Source organism: Pristiophorus japonicus, chromosome 11 (genome assembly GCF_044704955.1).
Source record: "Pristiophorus japonicus isolate sPriJap1 chromosome 11, sPriJap1.hap1, whole genome shotgun sequence".
NCBI lineage: Eukaryota > Metazoa > Chordata > Chondrichthyes > Pristiophoridae > Pristiophorus > Pristiophorus japonicus.
The window spans coordinates 150,325,187-150,347,811 of record NC_091987.1 but is presented as its reverse complement, the minus strand read 5'-3'; the positions used below and the strand labels follow the sequence as shown (position 1 = coordinate 150,347,811).

General features: G+C 47.6%; 1 protein-coding gene across 2 annotated transcripts in view; it reads right to left on the bottom strand.

The window, feature by feature from the left end:
* vwa8 (von Willebrand factor A domain containing 8) overlaps positions 1-22,625 on the bottom strand; it is a 463,584-nt gene that overhangs the window by 396,713 nt on the left and 44,246 nt on the right. For both annotated transcript variants that reach the window (XR_011595909.1, XM_070894160.1), the window contains exons 3-4: positions 18,906-19,036; positions 4,051-4,161 (exon numbers count right to left, since the gene is read on the bottom strand). Coding sequence is in view for 1 of the 2 variants with exons in the window: in XM_070894160.1 (XP_070750261.1) it covers positions 4,051-4,161; positions 18,906-19,036 (242 nt within the window). In the remaining variant the exon portion in view is untranslated. The remainder of the gene's footprint in view (positions 1-4,050; positions 4,162-18,905; positions 19,037-22,625) is intronic.

The window sequence follows — 22,625 nt, the reverse complement described above, 5'->3', positions numbered from 1 at the left end:
GAGGGGTGAGAGTGAGAGAGGGGTGAGAGAGGGAGATGAGGGAGAGAGGGAGAGAGGGTTGAGAGAGGGGTGAGAGAGGGAGAGGGGTGAGAGAGGGAGAGAGGGGTGAGAGAGGGAGAGAAGGGTGAGAGAGGGAGAGAGAGAGAGTGGTGAGAGAGAGGGGAGAGAGAGGGAGAGAGGGGTGAGAGAGAGAGAGGGGAGGGGGAAGAGAGAGAGGGGGGAAGAGAGCGAGAAGGGCGAGAGAGGGGGAGAGAGGGGTGAGAGAGGGGGGTGAGAGAGGGGGTGAGAGAGGGGTGAGAGAGGGGTGAGAGGGAGAGGAGGGAGAGAGGGGTGAGAGAGGGAGAGAGGGGTGAGAGACGGAGAGAGGGGTGAGAGAGAGAGAGGGGGTGAGAGAGAGTGGGTGAGTGAGAGAGTGGGTGAGAGAGAGAGGGGTTGAGAGAGAGAGGGGGGGAGAGAGAAAGTGGGAGAGAGGGGTGAGCGTGGGGTTAGAGGGAGAGAGGGAGAGAGGGAGAGAGGGGTGGGAGAGAGGGAGAGAGGGGTGGGAGAGGAAGGGGGAGGGGGGAGAGAGAGGGAGAGAGGGGTGAGAGAGGGAGAGAGGGGTGAGAGAGTGAGAGAGGGATGAGAGAGGGAGAGAGGGGTGAGAGAGGGAGAGTGAGGTGAGAGAGGAAGAGAGGGGTGAGAGAGGGAGAGAGGGAGAGAGGGGGGAGAGGGGTGAGAGAGGGGTGAGAAAGGTGAGAGAGGGAGAGAGGGGTGAGAGAGGGAGAGAGGGGTGAGAGAGGGAGAGAGGGGTGAGAGAGGGCAAAAGGGAGAGATGGGTGAGAGAGGGAGAGAGGGGTGAGAGAGGGGTGAGAGGGAGAGAGAGGGAGAGAGGGATGAAAGAGTGAGAGAGGGGTGAGAGAGGGAGAGAGGGTGAGAGAGGGAGAGAGGGGTGAGAGAGGGAGTGAGGGGTGAGAGAGAGGGGAGTGAGGGAAGGGGTGAGAGAGGAGGTGAAAGAGGGAGAGAGTGGTGAGAGGGTGAGAGAGGGAGAGAGGGGGGAGAGAGGGGTGAGAGGGGTGAGAGAGGGGTGAGAGAGGGAGAGAGGGGTGAGAGAGGGAGAGAGGGGTGAGAGAGGGAGAGGGGAGAGAGGGGTGAGAGAGGGAGAGGGGGAGAGTGGTGAGAGAGGGAGAGGGAGAGAGGGGAGAGAGGGAGAGAGGGAGAGAGGGAGAGAGGGGTGAGAGAGGAGAGAGGGGTGAGAGAGGGAGAGAGGGGTGAGAGAGGGAGAGGGGGGGAGAGAGAGAGACGGGGGGGAGAGAGAGAGGGAGGAGAGAGAGAGAGGGGGGGAGAGAGAGAGGGGTGAGAGAGGGAGAGAGGGGTGAGAGAGGGAGAGAGGGGAGAGAGGGGGGAGGGGTGAGAGAGGGGTGAGAGAGGGAGAGGGGGGGGGGAGAAGGTTTTGAGAGGGAGAGGGGTGTGAGGGGAGAGAGTGGGTGAGAGAGGGGAAAGAGGGTGAGAGAGGGGAAAGAGAGGGAGTGAGGGGTGAGAGAGGGAGTGAGGGGTGAGAGAGGGGTGAGAGAGGGAGAGAGGGGTGAGAGAGGGTGAGAGATGGAGAGAGTGGTGAGAGAGGTGAGAGGGGTGAGAGATGGAGAGAGGGGTGAGAGAGGGTGAGAGGGGTGAGAGGGGTGAGAGATGGAGAGAGGTGTGAGAGAGGGAGAGAGGTGTGAGAGAGGGGTGAGGGAGGGAGCGAGGGAGAGAACGAGAGAGGGGAGAGAGAGGGAGACAGTGGTGAGAGAGGGAGAAGAAGCGAGTGAGGGGGAGGGAGAGGGGGAGAGAGAGAGAGAGAGAGGGCGGGGGAAGGAAGCAAAAACTTCCATTTATACAGCACCTTTCATAACCAACAGACGTCTCTACACGCTTTACAGCCAATGAAGTACTTTTTGAAGTGTAATCACTGTTGTAATGTCGGAAATGAATTGATTCTTGCTGTTTTCCGCAGGGAGTTAGTATCGACCCCGTCATGTGTAGATTTGGACAGGTCAAGGGGGGCATGCTCGTGGTTGGAACAGTACATTTGAATTGAAGGAAGTGTCACAATCGGTCAAATACATTTCTGAAAACCTTTGCAATGGCTCAGAAGGCATCTCCATCCATTTGCAGCCAAGGCTGAAGGGGCAGGGGGCTAAGAAGAGGCAGGCAGAGGAAGGGGCAGGGGGCTAAGAAGAAGCAGGCAGAGGAAGGGGCAGGGGGCTAAGAAGAGGCAGGCAGAGGAAGGGGCAGGGGGCTAAGAAGAGGCAGGCAGAGGAAGGGGCAGGGGGCTAAGAAGAGGCAGGCAGAGGAAGGGGCAGGGGGCTAAGACGAGGCAGGCAGAGGAAGGGGCTGGGGGCTAAGACGAGGCAGGCAGAGGAAGGGGCCGGGGGCTAAGAAGAGGCAGGCAGAGGAAGCCCAAGCCTCAGCCATGAGTCTGGAGGCAAGTGGAGTAAGCCCAACACCCAACCCTTTGTTTGATGGCTGCTGAATTGGAGGTAGGGCTGCACGAAGTGGCTGCGAGAAGGATGCACCATTCCCACAGCATCATTCACATAAGTCAGCATTGCCTGTAAGGAGATGGAGCCCAAGCATTCGTATCAGTGAATGTCCTGGTCCTGTGTTGCACAGTATTGGCAGATGCCCTTGCAGCACAAGGCACCGCCAAGCATTTGGCACTCGGCTGACCCAGGCTCAGCAACAATGAGTGGCATCTTTGCCAATGCAGCTAAGCCAGATACATTGGCCTCTCATCACTCTGGCCTGCCTCCTTTCATGCAGTGCCAATGAAAGCGTGACATGCTGTGATCGAGTCTGCTGTCCCAGCTTTTTTGGGGAAGAGGAGCCTCCACCTGTGCTAACGGTCCCTCAAGACGAGATATGTTCACCTCTGTCTGCAGATGAGGGCACCAGAGCATCCCCTGTACCATCTGACCTACCTGGCATCCTTCTATAGGTTCTCCTTCTCCTCTCCCTCCTAGAATGTCCAATTGGGAGATTCCCATTCAGAAATCAATAGGCACTGAAGGCAAAAAGTAGTTGCAACAATTGACACGAAGACTCGGGAGCATCCGAATGTCAACAGGAAAGAAACAAAGAAAAGACAAAACAGTTTAGAAATGGCGTTTCTTTATATTATTGTACCCTTTCCGATCCCTCCAGTACAGTTACCGCCACTTAGCGATTCAGGATACCTGCTTCACACAGACCAAATTGACATGTGCAAAAGCAAAATACTGCGGATGCTGGAATCTGGAATAAAAACAGAAAATGCTGGAAATCTCAGCGGGTCAGGCAGCATCTGTGGAGAGAGGAAGCAGAGTTAACGTTTCAGGTCGATGACCCTTCGTCAGAACTGGAGTATGTTCGAAAAGACAAGCATGGAAAGGCGGAGGGGAAGAAAGAACAAAAGCGAAGGTCTGTGATAGGTTGGAAGACAGAAGAGATTAGAGGCAAAAAGCACAATGGCCCAAATTCAAATGGTAATGCCAGGAGTTAGAAAAACATTAGTCGAGATAGGGTGTGAATGGTGGGATAATGACCAACTGCCATTGGAGACAAGGAGGAAAACAAGAAACAGACTCTGAGGGTGTGGGGGTGGGGTGGGTGGGGCGGGGAGCCAAAGATTGGCAGCGGTTACGCTCTGAAACTTTTGAACTTGATGTTGAGTCCACATTGGTTTCCTGAATGTCAAAACAATGCGAGATGGCCTTGAGGATGGTCATGCGTCTCAAACTAATACTGAAATGAAATGCCAAATCTAGAGATGGGTGCTCCCTCTGTTACTGCTCCTACCCATTGGAAAGCGTGTCAAGGCACAAAATGGACTGAGTTCTGGCATACTAGGGCTTCCGCCCATGTTTCACTTCCCGAGTCAGTAACACGATGTCCCAATTTGCGATGACTTTTTCTGGCTCAGTGCTGCTTTTGCTTTTCTGTGTATTTGTGCCAAAAACATTTTATTTCGTTTACATACAGATGTATTTTCAAAATGAGAATTTAAGTCGCATTCGTGAATGAAGTGGTGAATCTGCCAGGTGCAGTCCAACTTACCTGATCAATGTAAAAGGCTGTCCCTGCGCGGATCTCTCTGCGTTGCTTAAGGTCTGTCTCCGTGGTATCCCGGGACAGTGCCATGTACTCCACCTCTCGCTTGGTCAATTCCTGTGGGGAGTACAATTAGTCACCACACGCTTATTAATATACCAGCTTCACAATTACATCGGATATACAGCACAGAAACAGGCCATTCGGTCCAACTAGTCCATGCTGGTGTTTATGCTCTACTCAAGCCTCCTCCCCCCATTCCTCATCTAACTCTGTCAACATAACCCTCTATTCCCTTCTCCCTCATATGCTTAGCTAGTTTCCCCTTAAATGCATCGATACTATTCGCCTCAACTACTCCCCTGTGGTAGCGAGTTCCACATTCTCTCTGGGTAAAGAAGTTTCTTCTGAATTCCCGATTTGATTTCTTGGTGACTGATCTTAATAAAAACAGAAAATGCTGGAAATACTCAGCAGAGCTAACTGTTTCAGGTCAATGACCCTTCGTCAGAACTGGAAAAGGTTAGAGATGTAACAGGTTTTAAGCAAATGTCGGGGCAGGGAAAGGAGGAGGGGAGGAAAGAACAAAAGGGAAGGTCTGTGATAGGGCGGAAGGCAGGAGAGATTAGAGAGACAAAAGTGATGATGGTGCAAGGCAAAAGGAGATGGTAATGGGGCAAGTTAAGAAACAAAAGATGAGTCTAGATAGGGTGTAAATGGAGATGGCAGAATCAGCAACAGTTGCCATAGGGAAAAAATAGGGGCAGAGGTTAAGGTCTGAAATTGTTGAACTCAATGTTGAGTCCAGAAGGCTGTACAGTGCCTAGACAAAAGATGAGGTGCTGTTCCTCGAGCTTATGTTGAGCTTTGTTGGAACAGTGCAAGAGTCCGAGGATGAAGAGATCAGAGTGGGAATGGAGCGAAGAATTAAAGTGACCGGAAGCTCAGGGTCACACTTACGGACTGAACGGAGATGTTTTGCAAAGTGGTCACCCAATCTGCGTTTGGTCTCCCCAACGTAGAGGAGACCACATCGTGAGCAGCGAACAAAGTATACTAAATTACAAGAAGTACAAGTAAATCGCTGTTTCACCTGGAAGGAGTGTTTAGGTCCTGGACAGTGGGAAGGGAGGAGGTAAAAGGACAGGTGTTGACAAAGGGTCATCGACCTGAAACATTAACTCTGTTTCTCTCTCCACAGATGCTGCCTGACTTGCTGAGTATTTCCAGTATTTGTGTTTTTATTTCAGATTTCCAGCAATGGCAGTATTTTGCTTTTGTTTTTTTTTAAATCTGTTGGCCTCTAGTTTTGCTCTTCCCCACAAGTGGAAACACTTTTCATGTGTCTTCACTATCAAAACCTTTCATAATTGTAAAGACCTCTATTAGGTCACCCCTCAACCTTCTCATTGCAAGAGAAAAGAGATCCAGCCTGTTCATCCTTTCCTGATAGGTATACCCTTGCAGTTCTGGTATCATCCTTTTAAATCTTCTCTGCACCCTCTCCAGTGCCTTTATATCCTTTCTAGAATATGGTGACCAGAACTGTACGCAGTACTCCAAGTGTGGTCTAACCAAGGTTCGATACAAGTTTAGCACAACTTCTCTACTTTTCAATTCTATCCCACCAGGAATAAACCCTAGTGCTTGGTTTGTTTTTTTATGGCCTTATTAACCTGTGATTTATGTATTTGCTCCTCTACCCTATTTAGATTCTCATTTTCCAGGTAATATGTGACCTCCTCATTTTTCCTTCCAAAATATAATACTTCCCACTTACCTATGTTGAAATTTATTTGCCAATTATATACTCATTCTGCAAGTTTATTAATACCTTCTTGTAATTTGTTGCAGTCCTTAGTATTGACCATCACCCCGTCAATTGTGACTAAATCGGTTAAAGGTCCTTGTTATGTTGGCAGTTTGTCATCTCCTTGATATTTATTTCCCTGTCAACATGCTGCATTGAAACGAAATACATCAGTCCATTATGTTCCTGACCAGGCAAAAACCTGTAGTTCATGGAGCTGTGTTTTACTATATAGGACAACAGTCATCAATTCAGAAAACTCACTTTGCGAACAGCGGTGCAAGAGGACAAAGGTCCTATCTAATCTTCTGTGATTTTATATGACTAGTGTGATTCTGAAATGATTACCTGGTTACTTCTCTCCTTGCCTTTAAAAGCCTCCTGAAACCTATCTTTTCAATTACCTTTCCAGTCATCTCTCCAAACTCTTCTACTGCCCCAAACAATCCACCTCTCTTCTGTGAAATATCGAACATTGTTATCTTTCGGGGGCTACATTAATGCAAGTTTTGGTCTTTAAAGGACAATGTTTTAAATGTTCTAGTCTGCAGTTAAAACTGTCAAAGTCACGAGTTTGGTACAGAAGAGAATTATGATCTTAACAATTCCACCCTTGTAATCTTACTATTATTTTATATAATCAATACAAGTCCATTAAAGGAACTTATTTCATCAAACCTGCATTCAGGGGGGCTGAATCAGACTACAAAGATGGGGTGAGGTGGGGCCATGGAGGGGTTTATGATGAGGAGGACAAGGACTTCAAATGTAATGTGTTGGGATATTGGAGCCAATCTGTGTGGATATGTGTGATTGCTGAGCGAGACTTGGTGCAGGACATGATATGTGCTGCAAAGTTCCAGGCAAATTGGAGCTAATGGTGTGTGATGGTGGGAGGTCAGCAAGGAAAGTGTTGGAAGTAGTGACGTCTGGAGACAACAAAGGTGTCGCCAGTGGACGGCTCAGCTCGGGGCAGAGGTGGGCAATGGTTGTGGAAGTGGAACTTGGCAGTGGAGAGGATGTGGGGTTTAAAACTTAGCTTTGGATTAAATATGTCAACTGTGGCTCAGTGGGTAGCACTCGCGCCTCTGAGTCAGAAGGTTGTAGGTTCAAGTCCCAAGGCCAGGGACTTGAGAACATAGGTTGACACTCCAGTGCAGTGCTGAGGGAGTGCTGCATTGTTGGAGGTGCCATCTTACAACAGTGACTACACTACAAAAGCACTTCATTGACTGTAAAGTGCTTTGAGACATCTGGTGGTCGTGAAGGCTATATGCAAATGCAAGTCTTTCTTTCTAAATAGGATGTCACTGTTTGCAAATGACATGACTGAGCGACAAAATGTAACCAAGGAGGGGAATGAAGTCAGTGGCAATGATGGACCATATGGCCGGTTTCTGTGCTGTAACATTCAATGGCGTGAGATTCATACGGGTAGTAACAGTGAGGTATGTATCAACCCATAACATAATTCGCCAAAAGAATAACGTGCATGAGACTGTAGACTGGCTCACGAGGTGAGACACACGTTTTCAACTCCGAGATAAAATAGCGAAGCTAATTAGCACTCATCTTTATTCAATGAGCGTCAGCACTAAAACCTGAGGAGTATTTTATAACAGATTCCCTTCTTCCATTTTCCAAAACTACAAAAATTATGCAGAAATTTGCAATTTTCAAATATTCAGCAACACTTCAGGGTACAAAATACATTGCAATATATAGCTCATGTGCACTCAGACAATCCAAGTTTGCGAGGTAACCAAATCCTTTACTTTAAATTCTGGAGCAATTTTACAGGTTAACCCACCCCAGTTCCATTTGAAAGAATATTGTGTATTGATATTTTAAATACTGATCTCTCAATCAAAACCATCATTTTCAAGGTGGTTGTGAGGTTGGAGTCTGGGAAGGAAAATCCTGACATTCTGTCTGTGATTATTTGCAGCAATTAGGAAATATATCCGTGAGGACGGAATTGCAGAGAGTATGCTAGGAGGAGCAGGTTCAATGAGCTAAGCAGTTTCTTCGTCCCATATGCTCTGTTAAGATGATTCCCACAGTCAAAATATTAATCAAATGCGCTATTTAGTATTGATACTCCAGGGAAGGAGCAATCCAGCAGAGCGACGTTTTCCCTGCTTAACTGTCCCTAGGCATCTGATTAAGATCATCCTTTTCATTCGCCTCTGCTCGAGAATCGTCATGGATACCACCATATGCAGGTGTCCGACAACTGAGCTTCCGATTTCCGGGCCGGGCCACCGCCGCTGCTCCCTGTAATGGCACTAGCCTGCAAGACCATCAGCAGGCTGGGGCCATTACAGAGAGCAGCGTGCGGCATCCCGGCCCGGAAATCTGATTGCAGTGCGGGCAGGCACAGCAGGAGGGGCAAAGGAACGACAATAGTTTGTAGAGGGAAGTGACCGGGGCCCAAGGGAGGCACGAGTTTGGAACCCAGAAGAGATGAGGGCCCAGTGGCAGCACGGGCCAGCCCACACTGTGATATGTGTGTGCACTGGGTCCATGCAACAGAGCTGGTCTCCAGTCGTCTTGGTTAATCCCTTGCCACTGGACTAAGACCTAGCTCTGTCAAGCTCGTGTGGTGGCTGGTGTGCAACGGTCACCACACGTTAAAAAAATCCGTGCACAGGCATCTTCCACCCTTCAGGATGTAGTTCGGGATCTGGAATATTAGGTCCTTCATTGAAAGCCCTGTGAACTCATCCCTTTTTGGCGTGGAAGCAAGTCATCCTCGCTTCGAGGGACTGCCTATGATGATGACAATTGCACTTAACAAGAGGCAAAGATATTCAACCTTACAGCAAGTACTCCTCTCTTTCAGATGTTGAGCCAACGCGCAAGTTACCCTCAAACTCTGGCACTGTGGAGTTTAGACTTGTTCAAAACTCTGCCTCCCACACCCAGTCTGTTGACCCGTTGCGCCTTTCCTCATTTCCCTACACAGGCGCGGCGGGCCCGACCTGCAAGGACCATCAGCAGGTCAGGGCCTTCAAGGTTCACCGCATGCAAGAGAGCGATGGCTATAAAGAGAGCGACTGGATTGGACATCACCAAGGTCCAGGTCGCTGATTGGAGCGTGGGCAGGTACAGCCGGAGCGGCGAGTGATCGTGGAGTGACGTGATCGGGGCCCAGGAGAGGCATGAGTTCGGGGCCAGTCCACACTGCAATATGTGCGCGCACTAGGTCCGTGCAGCAGAGCTGGTCTCCAATCGTCCTGGTTAACCCTTGCCACTGGACCAAGACCTAGCTCTGTCAAGCCCGTGTGGTGGCTGGTGTGCAACGGTCACCACACGTTAAAAAAATCCACACACAGGCATCTTCCACCCTTCAACATGTAGTTCAGGATCTGGAATATTAGGTTCTTCATTGAAAGCCCTGTGAACTCATCCCTTTTTGACGTGGAAGCAAGTCATCCTCGTTTCGAGGGACCGCCTATGATGATGACACACGCTATCCGTTTCTTCAATAAGGTGGAATTTAAAATTTCGTGTCTTCGTTGACAAATCTCTCCACAGACTCAGCCCATGTTGTCTCTGCAACATATAGCAGAACGGTAGCCTAGTGGTTATGTTACTGGACTAGTAATCCAGATGACTGGACTGATAATCTAGAAAGGCGAGTTCAAATCCCAAAAATGGGGAATTTAAATTCAGTTAATTAAATAACTCTGGAGTAAAAAGCTAGTATCAGTAATGGTGACCATGAAACTACCGGATTGCTATAAAAACCCATCTGGCTCACTAATGTCCTTTAGGGAAGGAAATCTGCTGTCCTTACCCGGTCTGGGCCTATATGTGACTCCAGACCCACAGCAACGTGGTTGGCTCTTGTTGACACTTAACTGTCCTCTGAAATGTGTTAGGTGACTCACCACCACTTAGGGATGGGCAATAAATGTTGGCCTTGCCAGCGACGCCCACATGCCATGAATTAAAGATAGGATCATAGAATGGTTACAGCACAGGTCGTCGTCATTCGGCCCGTCGAGCCCGTGCCAACTCTCATAGTCCCACTCTCCTGGCCGTTCCCCGTAGCCATGGAAAATTTTTTCCTACAGGTACTTATCCAATTCTTTTTTGAAAACCACGATTGAATCTGCCTCCACCACCCTCTCAGGCAGTGAATTCCAGATCCTAATCACCCGCTGCGTAAAAAAGTTTTCCCTCATGTCGCCTTTGGATCTTCTGCCAATCACCTTAAATCTGTGTCCTCTGGTTCCCAACCCTTCCACCAATGGGAACAGTTTCTCTCTATCTACTCTGTCCAGACCCCTCATGATTTTCAATCCCTCTAGCAAATCTCCTCTCAATCTTCTCTGCCCCAAGGAGAACAACCCCAGCTTCTCCAGTCTATCCATGTAACTGAAGTTCCACATAACTGGAAACATTCTTGTAAATCTTTTCTGCACCCTCTCTAAAGCCGTCACATCCTTCCTAAAGTGAGGTGCCCAGAATTGGACACAATACTCCAGCTGAGGCCGAACTAGTGTTTTATACAGGTTCATCATAACTTCCTTGCTTTTGTACTCTATACCTCTATTTATAAAGCCCAGGACTCTGTAAGCTTTTTTAACCGCTTTCTCAACCTACTCTGCCACCTTCAACGATTTGTGCCCATATACCACCAGGTCTCTCACTTCATGCACCCCCTTTAGAATTGTACCCTCGAGTTTATATTGCCTCTCCTCATTTTCTACCAAAATGTATCACTTTCCACTTTTCTGCGTTAAATTTTATCTGCCAATTGTCTGCCCATTTCACCAGCCTGTCTATGCTTTCCTGAAGTCTATCACTATCCTCCTCACTGTTCATTCTACTTCCAAGTTTTGAGTCATCTGCACATTTTGAAATTGTTTCCTGTACACCCAAGTCCAAGTTATTAATATACATCAAGAAAAGCAGTGGTCCCAGTACCAGCCCCTGGGGAACACCACTGTATATCTTCCTCCAGTCCGAGAAACAACCATTCACCACTACTCTCTGCATCCTGTCACTGAGCCAATTCCGTATCCATGCTGCCACTGTCCCTTTTATTCCATGGGCTTCAACTTTGCTGGCAAGCCTATTATGTGGCCCTTTATCAAATGTCTTTTGGAATATATATATATTTTTTTAAATTCTTCAGCTGGTGTTTCCTCCCTGCTCTCCAGTTCATAAACTCTGGCGTCCTGTGCATTCCCATTCCCTCCTCCCATCATTGGTTGCAGAGCCTACAACGGTCTCAGCACTGCTCTGTGGAACCCCTTCACTTCTGACACTACTTCTCTCTGCCTCCTCAAAGTCCACCTATTCGACAGTCTTCAGTCACCTTTCCTAACAACCTCAAAGAGTTGACAAACATTTATTTCTTCTTCCATAAGGTCCAGTTATTCTGCATTAAAGGCACTGTATAAATTGAAGTATTTTTCCCTCAATAACCCTTAATTTCCCTTTAAGTGTCAGCTGTGGCTCAGTGGGTAGCACAATTGCCTCTGAATCAGAAAGTTGTGGGTTCAAGTCCCACTCCAGGAACTTGAGCACATAAATCTAGGCTGACACTCCAGGGCAGTGCTGAGGGACTGCTGCACTGTTGGAGGTGCCGTCTTTTGGATGTGATGTCTGCCCTCTCAGGTGGACGCAAAAGATCCCGTGGCACTATTTCGAAGAAGAGTAGGGGAGTGATCCCGGCATCCTGGCCAATATTTATCCCTCAATCAGCATAAGAAAAACAGATTATCTGGTCATTATCACATTGCTGTTTGTGGGAGCTTGCTGTGCGCAAGTTGGCTGCTGCATTTCCCACATTAGTGACTATACTTCAAAAGTACTTCATTAGCTGTAAAGTGCTTTGAGACGTCCGGTGGTCATGAAAGGCGCTATATAAATGCAAGTCTTTCTTAATAATTCTGGAAATCTCTTTTGTTTTGTCCTTGGGGCAGGCTTGATGGACAAGCTGGTCTGTTCCTGCCCGTCAATTTTGGATGTTTGTAAAGACATCCGAGTCATCAGTTGACATTGCATCCAAGAGAGGCCACATTGTAATTCGAATTGAAGCCCAGCTTTCCTGGAGAAAAATGTCATGTCAAAACATAGAAACTGATGCCCACAGGACAAGTTGATTAAAGGGGTCAGAAAACACTCAAGACAAACCCTATTTGAGGACTCGGAGCACGCTGAGAGGCAGATGTTCACACTTGAATTCTTTCCAAGATACGGGGTGTAGGACAGGATTTGACGCATTGAAAGCAACTACAGCCTGCTCCCTCAGCTGGAGCAAACTATTATGGGAGCATGCTTCATCTGGAGTGATAATTATGACGTTCAAGGCAAAGGATCCACAACTCAAAGAGCCTTTTGAAATTCACACATAAAATGGAAAGCAAGCTAATTGTAATACAATAGTTACAGTAAAGGGGGCGATATTACTAATATGCTGTTATAAATACAGAGCTGTGTGTCGGGTGTGTATGTTGGGAATTTGAGCACATTAACCAAAGTCACCAATGATATTCTCTGTGACTATGCCCACTCTGCAGCCTTTGGCATGCCTGGTCACACCATCCCCCTCCAACAACACTGCTCTGTTGTCCTTCTCCATGGGACTTACTTGGTTCCACTCTTACCTGTCCGATCGTAGCCACAGCACCTTGAGCTGTAGCTTCTCCTCCTGCCCTGCACCTTTACCTCAGGAGTCCCTGAATCCTCCATCCTCGATCACTTCTTCCTCCTCATCTACAAGCTGCCCCTTGGCAACATCATCTACAAGCAAGGGGTCAGCTTCCATGTGCATGCCAATGACACGCAGTGCCATCTCTCCACCAGCGTCTCTGTGCTGTCAGACTGCTTACTCAACATACAGACTTGGATGAGCCATAACATCCTCCAGCTAAACACTTGGAAGAACAAAACTTCATACCCTCACCACCGATTCCATCCATTCCTTGACCACTGCACTAGGCTCAACCAGACTGTCCTGAACCCGAGTCCTGCTCAACCCTGAACTGAGCTTCCAATCTCATAGTTGCTCCATCACAAAAACCCTCGATTTTCACCTGCATAACTTCAGCCTATCCGAAACTGAAACACTCATTCACCTCCAGAATCGACTATTTCAATGGTCTCCTGGCCGGCCTTCTATCCTCCACCCCCAGCTCAGCCAAAACTCCGCTGCCCTTATCCTATCCCGTACCAATAGGATAAAGGATTAACCCATCATCCCCTGACCTCGCTGACCCAAACCCCAGCCTCAAATTTAAAATTCTTATCCTTGTGTTTAAATCTCTATATGGCCTCACCCTCCCAATCTCTGTAACCCCGCCCAGCCCTACAATCCCCTCCACCCCCCCGATAATCTTTGTTCCTGTGCACCCTTCGCCCGTCCAATTGCGGACATCTTTTCAGTCAACGAAGCCACACCATCTGGAATTCGTTCGATAAAACCCTCTGCCTCTCCACCTCCCTCTCCAAGACCCTCCTTAAAACACACCTCTTTGATCAAGATTTTTTGGCGTCCCTCTTAAACACCTTCCTCTTTGGTTCCATGTCCATTTTTTCTTCAAGCCTCTATGAAACACCTTTGGATGTTTTTATGCACTAAGCGCACTATTTAGATGCAAATTGCTGTTGTTTTAACTGCAACATAGTAGCTGGGGTGGTTTTATAGCCATTCTGTGACTTCACCATATATTTGCTGCCTGCGTATGTTTAAAGTACAGCGCAGTGTCAGCTGTGGCTCAGTGGGCAGAACACTCGCCTCTGAGTCAGAAGGTTGTGGGTTCGAGTCCCACTCCAGGGACTGGAGCACGTAAGATCTAGGCTAACACTCCAGTGCAGTGCTGAGGGAGTGCCGCACTGTCGGAGATGCTGTCTTTTGGATGAAACGTTAAACCTAGGACCCGTCTGACCCCTCAGCTGGACATAAAAGATTCCGTGGCACTATTTCGAAGAAGAGCAGGGGAGTTATCCCCGGTGTCCTGGCCAATATTTATTCCTCAATCAACATAACGAAAATAGATTATCTGGTCAATATCACATTGCTGTGTGTGGGGGCTTGCTGTGCGCAGATCGGCTGCCGCATTTCCTACACTGCAACAGCAACTACATTTCAAAAGTACTTCATTGGCTGTAAAGCGCTTTGAGATGTCCGGTGGCAAGCATAACTCTTCTCCCTCACTGCTCCTGAAACCGATGAAGTTAGATGAATACAATTCCTCTGCGAGACATTGTCGTCTTGGCTCACTCTTTCAAATGTCAGCAGCAATTACTTGCATTTATGTTGTGCTCCTTATGCAGAGGCACATCTGAGTGCTTTATAAGGCAGTGCACAGAAGGTAGGTACAGAACAAGAGAAGCAAAGGGAAAATGGGCGATAGGGTCACAAAGAATAAAGCTTTACATAACGTGTATTTATATAGTGCCTTTAACAGTAAAACATCCCAAGGCACTTCAAAGGAGTGTAACAAGACAAAAATGTAACACCGAGCCACACAAGGAGAAATTCGAGCAGGTGACCAAAAGCTTGGTCAAAGAGGTTAGGTTTTAAGGAGCCTAACCTCCTAAAGGAGGAAAGAGACGTGGAGAGGTTTAGAGAGGGAATTCCAGAGCTTAGGGCCTCGACAGCTGAAGGCACAACCACAAATAGTTGAGCGATTATAATCAGGGATGCTCCAGAGGGCAGAATTAAAGGAGTGCAGATGTAGGGAGGGGCAAGGTCATGGAAGGATTTGAAAACAAGGATGAGAATTCTGAAATAGAGGCTTAACCCGGAGCCAATGTCAAGGGTGATGGGTGAACGGGACTTGGTGCAAGGTTAGGACACGGGCAGCCAAATTTTGTATGACCTCAAGTTTACAAAAGGAGGAAGCAAACAAGGCGAAGGTGCTAAGGATAAGAAGTCCAGAGGGTGGGGAACAAGGAGTAGGCCAGCGTTGCAGAGATCACCGAGATAGGGTGAGGTGGTCAAAAGGTTTGAAGGTGAAGAGGATCTTCAGGTCAAGTTGCAGGGACAGGAGAAGCCAATGAGATGGGCTGAGGATTGTAGTTGGTAGAGGTTGGAAGCGGAGATGTCAGCAAGGAGGTTTCGAGATAAATCAGACCGATTGGTATCATTTTGGGTCAAGTGATAGTTTGGCTCAGTTGGTAAATGAGTTAAGAACTCTGCACTCCTCCAATTCTGGCCTCTTGTGCATCCTTGATTTCCACTGCTCCACCATTAGCGGCCGGCCTTCAGCTGCCTAGGCACTAAGCTCTGGAATTTCCTCCTGAAACCTCTCAACCTCTCTCTACTGCTTTATGTTATTCCTTAAAATCTTTGACCAAGCTTTTAGTCACCTGTTCTACTATCTCTTTATGCGGCTTGTTGTCAAATGTTGTCTGATAAAGCGCTTATGAAGCACCTTGGGACATTTCACTATGTTATATAAATGCAAGTTGTGTAAAGCTCTGGCCCATTTCAATCATGGTAGGTACTGAACTCCGGTTACATGGACAGATGTTCAGTCCTGGACTCCCGGAGTTACTTCCAGTCGAAGTCGGACTGAAACTAGGTTCCTTCAAGTTATACTGCAGCAAGTTCCTGGTGAAAGGATCAACATAGGGCAGTTTGTGATAAGTCAGTCACCTTAATGTTCCAGGAGTGCCTAGTGTGAGTCTACTCACTACCAACAGCTTACTCCAGATCCTCGTGTGAGGGGCTTTGCCAAACAGATGGGCCCATATGGTGATTTTGACTCTGTCCATGGTGCTGACAGCTGCAACTGCTTCACCTTTTGGTCACGAGCGCGTTTAACATTTTAGTGCTGGAACTTGCACACCATGCAAATAATTGGGCAAGGAGGAAACTAAATGTATTTCTAGCCACAGAGAGGATAAATGACTGTAGGGAGAAGGCGGACAGTGGAGGTCGAGTCCAACCAGTAAGTATTGGGTTTACTGGACAACAATTTCATATGTTTCTCTGCACCCGACCTGAAGGTCACCTGGAGCGAAAGCACAATTGGAAGCTGATCACATCTGCCAGTATACCGAACATGGCACACAAAACATGGTCAGGATATAGGGAGCATCAGTCTGCTCACTGACAATGAAGGCTCCCGCAGGGTCATTTCTTTTGCTACATTTTTCATTCACTGTTGCAGTTAAAAAAAAGACTTGTATTTATATAGCGCCTTTCACATCCACCGGACGTCTCAATGCACTTTAGAGCCAATGAAGTGCTTTTGGAGTGTAGTCACTGTTGTAATATAGGAAACTCGACAGCCAACTTGCGCACAAGCAAGCTTCCACAAACAGCAATGTGATAATGACCAGATCATCTATTTTTTTGTTATGTTGATTGAGGGATAAATGTTGGTCAGGACACCGGGGAGAACTCTGCTGCATAGTAGTATCATGGCATTGGTGAATCTACTGTCTATGGTGCCAATTAAGGACGATATTTATTAAGAAAGATACTGAGAGACGGCCAGAATGGAAAAGTATGGAGAGAGTGCAGGGAGCAATAAGGGACAATGTTGGGTGGTTGGAGGTGGCGTGGGGATTAAGAAAGTGCGAGAGACAGAGAGCAAGCGAAAGCTAGAGCACAAGAACAAGATAGTGTGATAGATGGAGGAGGAGAAGAGATGGAGTGGGAGGAAGAGAGAATGAAGCGGATATGGAAGGGAGGACAGACAGATTGAACTGAGCAGCAAATGAGTGATTTGATCCAGCTGTTCTCATAGTTCTTTATTTAGTTTAGCCTCCGAGGTTACCGAGAGGTTCGACCAACTTCCTTCCCCTCACATCTCGTGGTATTTTGGTCTCATGCTGCAAGCATCTTCCACACAGATCAGAGTCGCTTCAGTCTGCTCCGATGGGAAACGGTTTATTTTTTCAAATTAGGTATGAGGAGAGGAAAAAAATCTGCCATCAGAAAGAGAGGGGGTCACAGATGGGTAAGTGTTCCTCTTTCCAGTGTTGAGCAAACACAATTTGTTACTCCAATACTGCCAAAAGATGCAGGGTAACACAATAAAAGTGGACAGTGAGTCATCTCAGCTGCAGGCTTCTCAATTTAAATTGCTACCACAACTGAATTTTCTTAAACACTGTGTACAAAGAAAAGCAAATACTGTAAAATATAAATTTGTTCCGGTAAACTTTCACAAAATGTTTTTAAAAACTTCTCTCTCCATAATCTTTCTGGCTCTCTGCTGTGCTTCGCTTTTCACTCCATCTGTGCCTTCCTCTCTCCATATGGTTCTTTTTATATGTCTCATGATGCTTGTCTAATTCTATCTCTCACAAGCTCTTTGCCTCCTTCTGACTGACTGGCCGACTCCATCTATCAGCCTGTACTTCCATGTGTCCTGTGGCTCTTGTAGCTTTCCCTTTACTGATGTACTGGATTTCCAGGTCTCTCCTCTGGGAAAGCCCAGGGTGTGCAAAAAGAGAAGCAACAATTCAGGAGTGGATGCAGCAACCTGTTGGAGATACGGTGACTGGGTGGTGCTCTACAAGTGCTCTCTTGGAACTCCTTCACGGCAAGCAAGCCTCAGGTGGGCAGAGGAAACGTTTCAAGAACACCCTCAAAGCCTCCCTGATAAAGTGTAACATCCCCACTGACACCTGGGAGTCCCTGGCCAAAAACCGCCCTAAGTGGAGGAAGAGTATCCGGGAGGGCGCTGAGCACCTCGAGTCTCGTCGCCGAGAGCATTCAGAAACCAAGCGCAGGCAGCGGAAGGAGCATGCGGCAAACCTGTCCCATCCACCCTTTCCTCCAACGACGATCTGTCCCACCTGTGACAGGGACTGTGGCTCTCGTATTGGACTGCTCAGCCACCTGATAACTCACTTTTGGAGTGGAAGCAAGTCTTCCTTGATTTCAAGGGACTACCCATGATGATGAGGGGCGGCATACGTGGGTGAGAGGGAAACAGAGGAGTCAGGGTGGGGGCTGAAGTCACAGCGAGTGAGTGTGTTGGGGGCCTGGGGTCTGCGCAGGGAGCTTGTGGGGGTCAGGGACGAAGAGCAGGTGTTATAGGTGTGTCAGCACTCAGGGAGGGGCTGGCATCCAGGCAGCACTCTGGTGGCAACATTCAGAAGGAGGGCTAAGTGGCCCAGATACAGTTCAAATCTGGGGCCTGGGGCAGATTGGCAGAGCATGGGCCTGAAACAATTTACGTGGCTGTCAGGGAAAGCAGCACAGGAACGGTCTCAGTCATGCACGTAGGGGCTAAAAAGCAAGAGGGTACATGCCCAGGGACCCTCCAGGCCTGGAATAAACCAACAGCGTGCCAACCGTCAAGAGAACAGGGTGGCCACTAAAAGTGTGCAGCCTCAATCATCCAGTCACAGGCTCTGAAAAGAGCTTTAAACAGGCCTGTTAGGGGCTTACTGAATGGATTTCCAATGAAATGGGCAACCTTTTGATCAAGTTTAAAGTGTCTTTTGTGAATTATTATTAAAAATGTTTGTCTTGTTACTAATGTCATTTTGTCGTCGGCTATACTAAGCTGCCTGAAGAAACAGGAACAGATTGCAGACTGGTAGCTTTTCCCACTTGTTCAAGGGAATTTCTTGGAGCGTAGTTAGTCAAACAGATATTTGAGCCAATTAGTATAATTAACTCGGGTGTCTGCCTCAGAGACATGTCAAGCTTTTGAGTTGTGATGGATTTGGGAGCTCCGATGCTACAGGGGTGCACTCAAACACAGGGCCTGAAATATGCAGATAGATATGCTAACAAAACAGTAAAATACTGAAAATCCACCATAAAATCGCACATGACCCAAATGTCAGTTAAACAACCTTATCTGTAAAATGCAGCTGTAGTGCGAACGTGTACGATGGTACTGGTCCTGTCCTCCGCATTTGCTTGGAATCAGAAGGCTTTGATATTGGCCTAATTACTGAATATGTCGTCTCATTGTTACTCTGGCTCCTCACATAGTCCAACTAACTGAAAATTGTTTTCTTTCCCACCAGAGAATTGTTCTTCACATAAACAGCCAACAAATTGGGACTGATTTATTACAACCAGCGAGAAAATCTGAATGAGAAAATGACTCACCAAATACTGCATCGCGATGGAGCGGCGTAAAGGCCCGGGTGGGCCAATAAGGAACACATCTTGTCCCAGCAGGTCTTTCTGCATGATCCATCGAAGGTGCTGTGCGAGCGCCTGAGGTATGGGTTCCAGCACTGGAGAGAATGAAAATTGATTAAATTAACATCTTCGGCTTAGCAGCACAACACAGCACTAAAGCCGCAGGGTTCCAGAACACGTACCGTTTGTGGCGAGAATCGCAGCAACATTAACAAAACCATCCTCAAAAACGGGCAGCAAGTTAAAACTCTGTTGGATTGCGTATTGTTATAAGAACATAAGAAATTAGAGCAGGAGTCGGCCATACGGCCCCTCGAGCCTGCTCCGCTATTCACTAAGATCATGGCTGATCCAATCATGGAGTCAGCTCCACTGCCCACTCCCCATAACCCCTTATCGTTTAAGAAACTGTCTATTTCAGTCTTAAATTTATTCAATGTCCCAGCTTCCACAGCTCTCTGATGCAGCAAATTCCACAGATCCACAACCCTCAGAGAAGAAATGTCTCATCTCAGTTTTAAATGGGCGGCCCCTTATTCTAAGATCATGCCCTCTAGTTCTAGTCTCCCCTATCAGTGGAAACATCCTCTTTGCATCCACCTTGTCAAGCCCCTTCATAATCTTATACGCTTCGATAAGATCACCTCTCATTCTTCTGAATTCTAATGAGTATAGTCCATTACTATAATAGTAAAGCGGTGGTGTTCTCTCGCAGGTCGGGATGGGCCACCATGTCCCAGTCCCGGCGCTCCAGCTCCTACACTCCCGACCTGCGGGTGGTGGTTGGAGTGTGGGCAGGAACATTGGCTGGGCCCTGGTAAAGCAGAGGAGCGGGAAGGTCGTGGTGGACTTGCGACGAGTGATTGGGGCGGAGGAACGATGAGGGATCGTGGCTGAGATTTGATGGGTGATCGCGACAGAGGTTCGGCGAGTGTTTAGTACAGAGGTGCGGTGGGAGATCGTGGCAGAGGTGCGGCGAGTGTTTTTGTGGCGGAGGAGTGGCAGGAGATCGTGGCGATGGTGCTGCGGATGAGGCTATGGGGTCCAGAAGAGCCGAAGGCCCAGGGGCAGCACAGGCCAGCCCACAGTGCAATATGTGTGCGCACTAGGTCCGTGCAGTAGAGCAGGTCTCCAGTCGTCTTGGTTAACCCTTGCCACTGGATAAAGGCATAGCTCTGTTGAGCCCGTGTGGTGGCTGATGTGCAATGGCCACCATGTTAAAAAAATCCATGCACAGGCATCTTCCACCCCCTCAATTGGAGTTCAGGACTGGAACATCGGGTCCTTCATTGAAACATTTGTGAGCTGATGTGGAAGCAAGTCATCCTTGTTCGAGGGACCGCCATGGATGAAAGCGTTATTGTGGTTCAGTTACAGAAAGTAGGCGGTACGACGGTGAAGCGCTATCAGTTAATCCTGGTCTTTCGGAGCTTGCCCGAGTGTCTAAGGGGGCTGGGGAGGGAGTTGCCGGAGTTGTTTTGTTCTCTGCTTATTTTTGCCACTCATAGGAGATTACGTGGCCATAGAGGAGGGAAAGATGGGTTAGATGGTGGACAGGGCAGACTCAATGGATGAAATAGACTTGTCCTTTTGGGGGGGGGGGGGGGGGGGGAGGGGGAAAGAAAAGTCGTCCAAAAACAAGAGGTCATAAATATAAGACAGTCACTGATATATCCAGTAAGGAATTCAGGAGAAACAGAGAGTGCTGAGAATGTGGAACTCACTCCTGCATAGAGTAGCTGAGGCGAATAGTATGGATGCATTTTAGGGGAAGCTCGATAAGTGCGAGGGAGAAAGGATATGCTGATGGGGTGAGATGAAGTGGGGTGGGAAGAGGCTCATGTGAAACAGAAATACTGGCATAGACCAGCTGGGCCGAACGACCTGTTTCTATGCTGTAAATTCAACGTCCTGCTCTCCTTCATATATCCTGACAGCAGGAACGACTGGCTGACCATGTAATTATGCCAATCTTATTTCTGGTTCCATTAAATGGTGGCAGGGGAACTTCCTCATACTTGTTACAAAATCAACGATAATTCTCATCACTGCAGTTTTAACTTTGATATGTTTCTTGTTTCATTCTTTTTTAAACAATTCTTCCTCAAATGACTACTTCAAGGAAAGTTCCCAAAAATGTGAGTTGTAAGCTCAGTACTTCCCAGTTAGCTGGCTGAAACATTAATGCATTTACTCAGCTCAGAGGGCCGTGAATCTTTGGAATTCTCTGCCCCAGAGAGCTGCGGAGGCAGGGTCACTGAATATATTTAAGGTGGAGATAGACAGATTTTTGAACGATAAGAGAATAAAGGGTTATGGGGAGCGGACAGGGAAGTGGAGCTGAGGCTAAGATCAGATCAGACATGATCTTATTGAATGGCGGAGCAGGCTCGAGGGGCTGAATGGCCTACTCCTATTTCTTATGTTCTTATGCAAGGGACCTTGCAATGGAAGAACCGATTGTAGAAAGGGGGTTTCCCCACAGACTACCTCAGCAGTGTGCTAAGAGCCAGTACCACAAGCAGTGTTCCAGACCTGTTTCAAAATGCTCTGATTCACCTCCAGAGTCACAGAAAGGGAGAAAATAAACTAAAGCATACACATCCCAGTGTCAAAAGTGTCAAATGGAAGTGTTGCGTGCAAAATATCTCATCACAAAATCAAAATAAACCCACCACCAGCAGCGCATCAACTGAATCACCACAGAGAGCTCGTTTTTTTTTACTCTCAAAAAAACCAATAAAAAAGTGATTTGATTGAAATATGTAAAATATTCAACAGGCCAGACTGTGTCCATGTGGATAGATTATTTCATGAATATCACGCTCCCTCGTCACTGACTTCCCAAACAAAGGAAATAGTGTTTCTCTAATACCCTATCAAAACCATTCAGAATTTTAAAATCTTCTTGCACATCTATTATAGTCTTCCCTACTCCAGTGAAGGTAGTCGAAGTATCTCCAATCTCGACTTGTAACTTTCGTTTCCCATCCCTGACATCATATTTGTGACTTGAATACATTCAATGAGCTAGCCTCAACTGCTTCCCTGGGAAGAGAATTCCACAGATTCACAACCCTCTGGGAGAAGAAATTCCTTCTCAACTCGGTTTTAAATTGGCTCCCCCGTATTTTGAGGCTGTGCCCCCTACCAGCGGAAACAACCTCTCTGCCTCTATCTTGTCTATCCCTTTCATGATTTTAAATGTTTCTATAAGATCACCCCTCATCCTTCTGAACTCCAACGAGTAAAGACCCAGTCTACTCAATCTATCATCATAAGGTAACCCCCTCATCTCCGGAATCAGCCTAGTGAATCGTCTCTGTACCCCCTCCAAAGCTAGTATATCCTTCCTTAAGTAAGGTGACCAAAACTACACGCAGTACTCCAGGTGCGGCCTCACCAATACCCTGTACAGTTGCAGCAGGACCTCCCTGCTTTTGTACTCCATCCCTCTCGTTCCATTTGCCTTCCTGATTACCTGATTACCTACTGCACCTGCAAACTAACTTTTTGGGATTGGCCTTCCGCGAGAGGTGGGACTGGAGTGCATCATCATGCCCGGCAACCAAATTTTAATTTGATTTTATGTTTTTAAGTTAATTTGTTTTAATTGCCAGTGCTTTTAGTGTCCCCCTCCCCTTTTATAGGGGGCACTTGGAGAAAAATTCAATTCTGTGCCCA